This window comes from Oncorhynchus mykiss, chromosome 6 (genome assembly GCF_013265735.2).
Source record: "Oncorhynchus mykiss isolate Arlee chromosome 6, USDA_OmykA_1.1, whole genome shotgun sequence".
Lineage (NCBI taxonomy): Eukaryota > Metazoa > Chordata > Actinopteri > Salmoniformes > Salmonidae > Oncorhynchus > Oncorhynchus mykiss.
In genome coordinates, this window is record NC_048570.1 from 94,346,455 (window position 1) to 94,359,313 (window position 12,859).

The 12,859-nt window shown below is 39.4% G+C and overlaps 1 protein-coding gene and 1 long non-coding RNA gene across 2 annotated transcripts in view; one reads left to right on the top strand and one right to left on the bottom strand.

The window, feature by feature from the left end:
- The window catches only part of LOC110525058 (probable E3 ubiquitin-protein ligase HERC1), a 241,985-nt gene that overhangs the window by 21,602 nt on the left and 207,524 nt on the right, over nucleotides 1-12,859 (bottom strand). The window contains exons 77-78 of the mRNA XM_036981638.1: nucleotides 11,751-11,920; nucleotides 6,544-6,709 (exon numbers count right to left, since the gene is read on the bottom strand). Coding sequence (XP_036837533.1) covers nucleotides 6,544-6,709; nucleotides 11,751-11,920 — 336 coding nt within the window. The remainder of the gene's footprint in view (nucleotides 1-6,543; nucleotides 6,710-11,750; nucleotides 11,921-12,859) is intronic.
- The window catches only part of LOC118964992, a 467-nt gene continuing 171 nt past the window's right edge, over nucleotides 12,564-12,859 (top strand). Inside the window, exons 1-2 of the long non-coding RNA XR_005052351.1 lie at nucleotides 12,564-12,670; nucleotides 12,747-12,859. The exon at nucleotides 12,747-12,859 is cut by the window's right edge and continues 74 nt beyond it. This is a non-coding gene — a long non-coding RNA (uncharacterized LOC118964992). The remainder of the gene's footprint in view (nucleotides 12,671-12,746) is intronic.

The following is a 12,859-nucleotide window of genomic DNA, read 5'->3' on the forward strand; positions in this document are numbered from 1 at the left end:
CTACTGTTACTGTCTCACTACTATTTATAACAGTCACTAATTCTACTGTTACTATCCCACTACTATTTATAATACAGTCACTAATTCTACTGTTACTGTCCCACTACTATTTATAATACAGTCACTAATTCTACTGTTACTATCCCACTACTATTTATAATACAGTCACTAATTCTACTGTTACTGTCCCACTACTATTTATAATACAGTCACTAATTCTACTGTTACTATCCCACTACTATTTATAATACAGTCACTAATTCTACTGTTACTATCTCACTACTATTTATAATACAGTCACTAATTCTACTGTTACTATCTCACTACTATTTATAATAGTCACTAATTATACTGTTACTGTCCCACTACTATTTATAATACAGTCACTAATTCTACTGTTACTATCTCACTACTATTTATAATACAGTCACTAATTCTACTGTTACTGTCCCACTACTATTTATAATACAGTCACTAATTCTACTGTTACTGTCCCACTACTATTTCTAATACAGTCACTAATTCTACTGTTACTGTCCCACTACTATTTATAATACAGTCACTAATTCTACTGTTACTATCTCACTACTATTTATAATACAGTCACTAATTCTACTGTTACTGTCTCACTACTATTTATAATACAGTCACTAATTCTACTGTTACTATCTCACTACTATTTATAATACAGTCACTAATTCTACTGTTACTATCTCACTACTATTTATAATACAGTCACTAATTCTACTGTTACTATCCCACTACTATTTATAACAGTCACTAATTCTACTGTTACTATCTCACTACTATTTCTAATACAGTCACTAATTCTACTGTTACTATCTCACTACTATTTATAATACAGTCACTAATTCTACTGTTACTATCTCACTACTATTTATAATAGTCACTAATTCTACTGTTACTATCCCACTACTATTTATAATACAGTCACTAATTCTACTGTTACTGTCCCACTACTATTTATAATACAGTCACTAATTCTACTGTTACTGTCTCACTACTATTTATAACAGTCACTAATTCTACTGTTACTATCCCACTACTATTTATAATAGTCACTAATTCTACTGTTACTGTCTCACTACTATTTATAACAGTCACTAATTCTACTGTTACTATCCCACTACTATTTATAATACAGTCACTAATTCTACTGTTACTGTCTCACTACTATTTATAATACAGTCACTAATTCTACTGTTACTATCTCACTACTATTTATAACAGTCACTAATTCTACTGTTACTATCCCACTACTATTTCTAATACAGTCACTAATTCTACTGTTACTGTCTCACTACTATTTATAACAGTCACTAATTATACTGTTACTGTCCCACTACTATTTCTAATACAGTCACTAATTCTACTGTTACTGTCCCACTACTATTTATAATACAGTCACTAATTCTACTGTTACTATCTCACTACTATTTCTAATACAGTCACTAATTCTACTGTTACTATCCCACTACTATTTCTAATACAGTCACTAATTCTACTGTTACTATCTCACTACTATTTATAATACAGTCACTAATTCTACTGTTACTGTCTCACTACTATTTATAATAGTCACTAATTCTACTGTTACTGTCCCACTACTATTTATAATAGTCACTAATTCTACTGTTACTGTCCCACTACTATTTATAATAGTCACTAATTCTACTGTTACTATCCCACTACTATTTATAATAGTCACTAATTCTACTGTTACTATCCCACTACTATTTATAATACAGTCACTAATTCTACTGTTACTGTCCCACTACTATTTATAATAGTCACTAATTCTACTGTTACTATCCCACTACTATTTATAATAGTCACTAATTCTACTGTTACTATCCCACTACTATTTATAATACAGTCACTAATTCTACTGTTACTGTCCCACTACTATTTCTAATACAGTCACTAATTCTACTGTTACTATCCCACTACTATTTATAATACAGTCACTAATTCTACTGTTACTATCCCACTACTATTTCTAATACAGTCACTAATTCTACTGTTACTATCTCACTACTATTTATAATAGTCACTAATTCTACTGTTACTATCCCACTACTATTTATAATACAGTCACTAATTCTACTGTTACTATCTCACTACTATTTATAATACAGTCACTAATTCTACTGTTACTATCTCACTACTATTTATAATACAGTCACTAATTCTACTGTTACTATCCCACTACTATTTATAATACAGTCACTAATTCTACTGTTACTATCTCACTACTATTTATAATACAGTCACTAATTCTACTGTTACTGTCTCACTACTATTTATAATACAGTCACTAATTCTACTGTTACTATCCCACTACTATTTATAATACAGTCACTAATTCTACTGTTACTATCCCACTACTATTTATAATTGTCACTAATTCTACTGTTACTGCTCACTACTATTTATAATACAGTCACTAATTCTACTGTTACTGTCCCACTACTATTTATAATAGTCACTAATTCTACTGTTACTATCTCACTACTATTTATAATACAGTCACTAATTCTACTGTTACTATCACATTACTATTTATAATACAGTCACTAATTCTACTGTTACTATCCCACTACTATTTATAATACAGTCACTAATTCTACTGTTACTATCTCACTACTATTTATAACAGTCACTAATTCTACTGTTACTGTCCCACTACTATTTCTAATACAGTCACTAATTCTACTGTTACTATCCCACTACTATTTCTAATACAGTCACTAATTCTACTGTTACTATCCCACTACTATTTATAATACAGTCACTAATTCTACTGTTACTATCCCACTACTATTTATAATACAGTCACTAATTCTACTGTTACTATCTCACTACTATTTATAATACAGTCACTAATTCTACTGTTACTATCCCACTACTATTTATAATACAGTCACTAATTCTACTGTTACTGTCCCACTACTATTTCTAATACAGTCACTAATTCTACTGTTACTATCCCACTACTATTTATAATACAGTCACTAATTCTACTGTTACTATCCTACTACTATTTATAATACAGTCACTAATTCTACTGTTACTATCCCACTACTATTTCTAATACAGTCACTAATTCTACTGTTACTATCTCACTACTATTTATAATACAGTCACTAATTCTACTGTTACTATCCCACTACTATTTATAATACAGTCACTAATTCTACTGTTACTATCTCACTACTATTTATAATACAGTCACTAATTCTACTGTTACTGTCTCACTACTATTTATAATACAGTCACTAATTCTACTGTTACTATCCCACTACTATTTATAATACAGTCACTAATTCTACTGTTACTATCCCACTACTATTTATAATTGTCACTAATTCTACTGTTACTGCTCACTACTATTTATAATACAGTCACTAATTCTACTGTTACTGTCCCACTACTATTTATAATAGTCACTAATTCTACTGTTACTATCCCACTACTATTTATAATTGTCACTAATTCTACTGTTACTGCTCACTACTATTTATAATACAGTCACTAATTCTACTGTTACTGTCTCACTACTATTTATAATACAGTCACTAATTCTACTGTTACTATCCCACTACTATTTATAATACAGTCACTAATTCTACTGTTACTATCCCACTACTATTTATAATTGTCACTAATTCTACTGTTACTGCTCACTACTATTTATAATACAGTCACTAATTCTACTGTTACTGTCCCACTACTATTTATAATAGTCACTAATTCTACTGTTACTATCTCACTACTATTTATAATACAGTCACTAATTCTACTGTTACTATCACATTACTATTTATAATACAGTCACTAATTCTACTGTTACTATCCCACTACTATTTATAATACAGTCACTAATTCTACTGTTACTATCTCACTACTATTTATAACAGTCACTAATTCTACTGTTACTATCTCACTACTATTTATAATACAGTCACTAATTCTACTGTTACTATCCCACTACTATTTATAATACAGTAACTAATTCTACTGTTACTATCTCACTACTATTTATAATAGTCACTAATTCTACTGTTACTGTCCCACTACTATTTATAATACAGTCACTAATTCTACTGTTACTATCCCACTACTATTTATAATACAGTCACTAATTCTACTGTTACTATCCCACTACTATTTATAATACAGTCACTAATTCTACTGTTACTATCTCACTACTATTTATAATAGTCACTAATTCTACTGTTACTGTCCCACTACTATTTATAATACAGTCACTAATTCTACTGTTACTATCCCACTACTATTTATAATAGTCACTAATTCTACTGTTACTGTCCCACTACTATTTATAATACAGTCACTAATTCTACTGTTACTATCTCACTACTATTTATAATACAGTCACTAATTCTACTGTTACTGTCCCACTACTATTTATAATTGTCACTAATTCTACTGTTACTATCCCACTACTATTTATAATACAGTCACTAATTCTACTGTTACTATCCCACTACTATTTATAATACAGTCACTAATTCTACTGTTACTATCCCACTACTATTTATAATACAGTCACTAATTCTACTGTTACTGTCCCACTACTATTTATAATACAGTCACTAATTCTACTGTTACTATCTCACTACTATTTATAATACAGTCACTAATTCTACTGTTACTGTCCCACTACTATTTATAATACAGTCACTAATTCTACTGTTACTGTCCCACTACTATTTATAATACAGTCACTAATTCTACTGTTACTATCTCACTACTATTTATAATAGTCACCAATTCTACTGTTACTATCTCACTACTATTTATAATTGTCACTAATTCTACTGTTACTATCTCACTACTATTTATAATACAGTCACTAAAACTACTGTTACTGTCCCACTACTATTTATAATACAGTCACTAATTCTACTGTTACTATCTCACTACTATTTATAATACAGTCACTAATTCTACTGTTACTGTCCCACTACTATTTATAATACAGTCACTAATTCTACTGTTACTGTCCCACTACTATTTATAATACAGTCACTAATTCTACTGTTACTATCTCACTACTATTTATAATTGTCACTAATTCTACTGTTACTGTCTCACTACTATTTATAATACAGTCACTAATTCTACTGTTACTATCCCACTACTATTTATAATACAGTCACTAATTCTACTGTTACTGTCCCACTACTATTTATAATAGTCACTAATTCTACTGTTACTATCCCACTACTATTTATAATTTATAATAATTATACTGTTAATAATACCTCCTGCAGCATCTAACTGTAAACTCTACTGTAACTGACACATCTTAACTGTAAACTATACTGTAACTGACACATCTTAACTGTAAACTCTACTGTAACTGACACATCTTAACTGTAAACTCTACTGTAACTGACACATCTTAACTGTAAACTATACTGTAACTGACACATCTTAACTGTAAACTCTACTGTAACTGACACATCTTAACTGTAAACTCTACTGTAACTGACACATCTTAACTGTAAACTCTACTGTAACTGACACATCTTAACTGTAAACTCTACTGTAACTGACACATCTTAACTGTAAACTCTACTGTAACTGACACATCTTAACTGTAAACTATACTGTAACTGACACATCTTAACTGTAAACTCTACTGTAACTGACACATCTTAACTGTAAACTCTACTGTAACTGACACATCTTAACTGTAAACTCTACTGTAACTGCCACTTCTAACTGTAAGCTCTCTGTAACTGACACATCTAACTGTAAACTCTACTGTAACTGACACATCTTAACTGTAAACTCTACTGCAACTGACACATCTAACTGTAAACTCTCTGTAACTGACACATCTAACTGTAAACTCTACTGTAACTGACACATCTTACTGTAAACTCTACTGTTACTGACACATCTAACTGTAAACTCTACTGTAGTTAAACTGTTACTCTACCTGACACATCTAACTGTGAACTCTACTGTAGTTAAACTGTTACTCTACCTGACACATCTAACTGTAAACTCTACTGTAGTTAAACTGTTACTCTACCTGACAGCTTACTGTAAACTCTACTGTAAATGACACATCTAACTGTAAACTCTACTGTTACTGACACATCTAACTGTAAACTCTACTGTAGTTAAACTGTTACTCTACCTGACACATCTAACTGTAAACTCTACTGTAGTTAAACTGTTACTCTACCTGACACATCTAACTGTAAACTGTACCTGTAACTGACACATCTAACTGTAAACTCTACTGTAAATGACACATCTAACTGTAAACTCTACTGTAACTGACACATCTAACTGTAAACTCTACTGTAAATGACACATCTAACTGTAAACTCTACTGTTACTGACACATCTAACTGTAAACTCTACTGTAGTTAAACTGTTACTCTACCTGACAGCTTACTGTAAACTCTACTGTAGTTAAACTGTTACTCTACCTGACAGCTTACTGTAAACTCTACTGTAGTTAAACTGTTACTCTACCTGACACATCTCAGTGATGGTGTCATCAAACACCCCTCCAGCATCGTCGGCCCCCTCCCCCACCAGCTTGACCTTCCAGGCCCTGGACGGCAGTCGCAGGTCAGACGCATTCAGCTTGACCACCTGACGGGCTATCTGCACAAAGATGGGCTTACACTTACGACCCCTGGACAGAGAGAGAGGAGGATGGAGAGAGAGGCAGAGAGAGAAAGAAAGAGAGGCAGAGAGAGAAAGAGAGAGAAAGAAAGAGAGAGAGGATGGAGCGAGAGAGGGGAAGGAGGTAGAGGATGGAGAGAGAGGCAGAGAGAGAGATGGAGGAGGTAGAGAATGGAGGGAGAGAGAGAGGGAGAAGGTAGAGGAAGGAGCGAGAGAGAGGAGATAGGGGACAGAGCGAGAGAGAGAGAAGGTAGAGGAAGGAGCGAGAGAGAGGAGATAGGGGACAGAGAGAGAGAGAGAGAGAGAGAGGGAGAGAGAGAGAGAGGGGGGGAGAGAGAGAGAGAGAGAGACAGAGAGAGGTAGAGGATGGAGAGAAGGTAGAGGAAGGAGAGAGAGAGAGAGAGAAGGTAGAGGAAGGAGAGAAGTTAGAGAGAGAGAGAGAAGGTAGAGGATGGAGAGAAGTTAGAGAGAGCGAGAGAAGGTAGAGGATGGAGAGAAGTTAGAGAGAGAGAGAGAAGGTAGAGGAAAGGGAAGATGAAAGAAAAAGGGAGGCAGAGAACAATTAGTTGAATCTCAATGTAACATAAACACACTGCATTTCATACTGCCGTACCGAGCAGACATCATAACATAAACACACTGCATTTCATACTGCCGTACCTAGCAGACATCATAACATGAACACACTGCATTTCATACTGCCGTACCTAGCAGACATCATAACATTAACACACTGCATTTCATACTGCCGTACCGAGCAGACATCATAACATATACACACTGCATTTCATACTGCCGTACCGAGCAGACATCATAACATAAACACACTGCATTTCATACTGCCGTACCGAGCAGACATCATAACATAAACACACTGCATTTCATACTGCCGTACCGAGCAGACATCATAACATGAACACACTGCATTTCATACTGCCGTACCGAGCAGACATCATAACATGAACACACTGCATTTCATACTGCCGTACCGAGCAGACATCATAGCATTAACACACTGCATTTCATACTGCCGTACCGAGCAGACATCATAACATAAACACACTGCATTTCATACTGCCGTACCGAGCAGACATCATAACATAAACACACTGCATTTCATACTGCCGTACCGAGCAGACATCATAACATGAACACACTGCATTTCATAATGCCGTACCGAGCAGACATCATAACATAAACACACTGCATTTCATACTGCCGTACCGAGCAGACATCATAGCATTAACACACTGCATTTCATACTGCCGTACCGAGCAGACATCATAGCATTAACACACTGCATTTCATACTGCCGTACCGAGCAGACATCATAGCATTAACACACTGCATTTCATACTGCCGTACCGAGCAGACATCATAACATTAACACACTGCATTTCATACTGCCGTACCGAGCAGACATCATAACATGAACACACTGCATTTCATACTGCCGTACCGAGCAGACATCATAACATAAACACACTGCATTTCATACTGCCGTACCGAGCAGACATCATAACATAAACACACTGCATTTCATACTGCCGTACCGAGCAGACATCATAACATAAACACACTGCATTTCATACTGCCGTACCGAGCAGACATCATAACATAAACACACTGCATTTCATACTGCCGTACCGAGCAGACATCATAACATAAACACACTGCATTTCATACTGCCGTACCGAGCAGACATCATAACATAAACACACTGCATTTCATACTGCCGTACCGAGCAGACATCATAACATAAACACACTGCATTTCATACTGCCGTACCGAGCAGACATCATAACATAAACACACTGCATTTCATACTGCCGTACCGAGCAGACATCATAACATTAACACACTGCATTTCATACTGCCGTACCGAGCAGACATCATAACATAAACACACTGCATTTCATACTGCCGTACCGAGCAGACATCATAACATAAACACACTGCATTTCATACTGCCGTACCGAGCAGACATCATAGCATAAACACACTGCATTTCATACTGCCGTACCGAGCAGACATCATAACATAAACACACTGCATTTCATACTGCCGTACCGAGCAGACATCATAACATGAACACACTGCATTTCATACTGCCGTACCGAGCAGACATCATAACATAAACACACTGCATTTCATACTGCCGTACCGAGCAGACATCATAACATAAACACACTGCATTTCATACTGCCGTACCTAGCAGACATCATAGCATTAACACACTGCATTTCATACTGCCGTACCGAGCAGACATCATAACATAAACACACTGCATTTCATACTGCCGTACCGAGCAGACATCATAACATAAACACACTGCATTTCATACTGCCGTACCGAGCAGACATCATAACATGAACACACTGCATTTCATACTGCCGTACCGAGCAGACATCATAACATAAACACACTGCATTTCATACTGCCGTACCTAGCAGACATCTGAAACAGTGGAGCCACATCAACCATCATAACATAAACACACTGCATTTCATACTGCCGTACCGAGCAGACATCTGAAACAGTGGTGCCACATCAACCTTCAGATCACTACATGTCTTTGTGGTTTTCAAAGACACTTTAAGATTCTTTGTGTTGAAAAAGCTCTTTAAGAAAACATCTTGACAGTGATTCTGATGTATTTCTACATCTCTACTCCTCTAGGAGAGTGGACAGACCGTGAGGAGAACATCTCCACTCCTCTAGGATAGTGGACAGACCGTGAGGAGAACCTCTACATCTCCACTCCTCTAGGATAGTGGACAGACCGTGAGGGGAACATCTCTACTCCTCTAGGACAGTGGACAGACCGTGAGGAGAACATCTCCACTCCTCTAGGATAGTGGACAGACCGTGAGGAGAACATCTCCACTCCTCTAGGATAGTGGACAGACCGTGAGGAGAACATCTCCACTCCTCTAGGATAGTGGACAGACCGTGAGGAGAACATCTCCACTCCTCTAGGATAGTGGACAGACCGTGAGGAGAACATCTCTACTCCTCTAGGATAGTGGACAGACCGTGAGGAGAACATCTCCACTCCTCTAGGATAGTGGACAGACCGTGAGGAGAACATCTCCACTCCTCTAGGATAGTGGACAGACCGTGAGGAGAACATCTCTACTCCTCTAGGATAGTGGACAGACCGTGAGGAGAACATCTCTACTCCTCTAGGATAGTGGACAGACCGTGAGGAGAACATCTCCACTCCTCTAGGATAGTGGACAGACCGTGAGGAGAACATCTCTACTCCTCTAGGATAGTGGACAGACCGTGAGGAGAACATCTCCACTCCTCTAGGATAGTGGACAGACCGTGAGGAGAACATCTCCACTCCTCTAGGATAGTGGACAGACCGTGAGGAGAACATCTCCACTCCTCTAGGATAGTGGACAGACCGTGAGGAGAACATCTCCACTCCTCTAGGATAGTGGACAGACCGTGAGGGGAACATCTCTACTCCTCTAGGATAGTGGACAGACCGTGAGGAGAACATCTCCACTCCTCTAGGATAGTGGACAGACCGTGGGGAGAACATCTCTACTCCTCTAGGATAGTGGACAGACCGTGAGGAGAACATCTCCACTCCTCTAGGATAGTGGACAGACCGTGAGGAGAACCTCTACTCCTCTAGGATAGTGGACAGACTGTGAGGAGAACCTCTACATCTCTCCTCCTCTAGGATAGTGGACAGACCGTGAGGAGAACCTCTACATCTCTCCTCCTCTAGGATAGTGGACAGACCGTGAGGAGAATCTCTACATCTCTCCTCCTCTAGGATAGTGGACAAACCGTGAGGAGAATCTCTACATCTCTCCTCCTCTAGGATAGTGGACAAACCGTGAGGAGAATCTCTACATCTCTCCTCCTCTAGGATAGTGGACAAACCGTGAGGAGAACCTCTACATCTCTACTCCTCTAGGATAGTGGACAAACCGTGAGGAGAACCTCTACATCTCTCCTCCTCTAGGACAGTGGACTGACCGTGAGGAGAACATCTCTACTCCTCTAGGATAGTGGACAGACCGTGAGGAGAACATCTCTACTCCTCTAGGATAGTGGACAGACCGTGAGGAGAATCTCTACATCTCCACTCCTCTAGGATAGTGGACAGACCGTGAGGAGAACATCTCTACTCCTCTAGGATAGTGGACAAACCGTGAGGAGAACCTCTACATCTCTCCTCCTCTAGGACAGTGGACTGACCGTGAGGAGAACATCTCTACTCCTCTAGGATAGTGGAAAAACCGTGAGGAGAACATCTCTACTCCTCTAGGATAGTGGACAGACCGTGAGGAGAACATCTCTACTCCTCTAGGATAGTGGACAGACTGTGAGGAGAACATCTCTACTCCTCTAGGATAGTGGACAGACCGTGAGGAGAACATCTCTACTCCTCTAGGACAGTGGACAGACCGTGAGGAGAACATCTCTACTCCTCTAGGATAGTGGACAAACCGTGAGGAGAATCTCTACATCTCTACTCCTCTAGGATAGTGGACAAACCGTGAGGAGAACATCTCTACTCCTCTAGGATAGTGGACAAACCGTGAGGAGAATCTCTACATCTCTACTCCTCTAAGATAGTGGACAGACCGTGAGGAGAACATCTCTACTCCTCTAGGATAGTGGACAAACCGTGAGGAGAATCTCTACATCTCTACTCCTCTAGGATAGTGGACAGACCGTGAGGAGAACATCTCTACTCCTCTAGGATAGTGGACAAACCGTGAGGAGAACCTCTACATCTCTACTCTTCTAGAATAGTGGACAAACCGTGAGGAGAACCTCTACATCTCTACTCATCTAGGATAGTGGACCGTGAGGAGAATCTCTACATCTCTACTCATCTAGGAGAGTGGACAGACCGTGAGGAGAACATCTCTACTCCTCTAGGACAGTGGACAGACCGTGAGGAGAACCTCTACCCTCCTCTAGGATAGTGGACAGACCGTGAGGAGAACATCTCTACTCCTCTAGGATAGTGGACATACCGTGGGGAGAACATCTCTACTCCTCTAGGACAGTGGACATACCGTGTAGAGATCCTTTTGACAGTGATCTGAGGTCCATAGTTCTTTCCTTGCACCATAGTCTTCCCTATGGACCTCACCATGGGGAGAGTATAGACTCTGGGGGCCAGCAGGGGCCTCAACTGGCCCTGGACGATGCCCCACGTCCCTGTGTTGTAGTGGGACGTAGAGCTCTGAAACACACAGTTATGAAGAATGTGTCAGATGTATTGAATCATAATGGAGACTCAATACAGGATTATACAGTAGAGAGGAATGAGTCAGATGTATTGAATCATAATGGAGACTCAATACAGGATTATACAGTAGAGAGGAATGAGTGAGAGTGAGGTGGTGTGAGGTGTGAGGTGTGTGTGGTGAGGTGTGTGTGGTGAGGTGAGGTGTGTGATGTGAGGTGTGTGTACCTGGTTGTTGGGGCTGAGGTTGAGTGAGGTGTGGTTGTTGGGGCTGAGGTTGAGTGAGGTGTGTGTACCTGGTTGTTGGGGCTGAGATTGAGTGAGGTGTGTGTGGTGAGGTGTGTGTGGTGAGGTGTGTGTACCTGGTTGTTGGGGCTGAGGTTGAGGGAGGTGTGTGTACCTGGTTGTTGGGGCTGAGGTTGAGTGAGGTGTGTGTCCCTGGTTGTTGGGGCTGAGGTTGAGGGAGGTGTGTGTACCTGGTTGTTGGGGCTGAGGTTGAGGGAGGTGTGTGTACCTGGTTGTTGGGGCTGAGGTTGAGTGAGGTGTGTGTACCTGGTTGTTGGGGCTGAGGTTGAGTGAGGTGTGTGTACCTGGTTGTTGGGGCTGAGGTTGAGTGAGGTTGTTGGGGCTGAGGTTGAGTGAGGTGTGTGTACCTGGTTGTTGGGGCTGAGGTTGAGTGAGGTGTGTGTACCTGGTTGTTGGGGCTGAGGTTGAGTGAGGTGTGTGTACCTGGTTGTTGGGGCTGAGGTTGAGTGAGGGGTGTGTACCTGGTTTTTGGGGCTGAGGTTGAGTGAGGTGTGTGTACCTGGTGGTTGGGGCTGAGGTTGAGTGAGGTTGTTGGGGCTGAGGTTGAGTGAGGTGTGTGTACCTGGTTGTTGGGGCTGAGGTTGAGTGAGGTGTGTGTACCTGGTTGTTGGGGCTGAGGTTGAGTGAGGG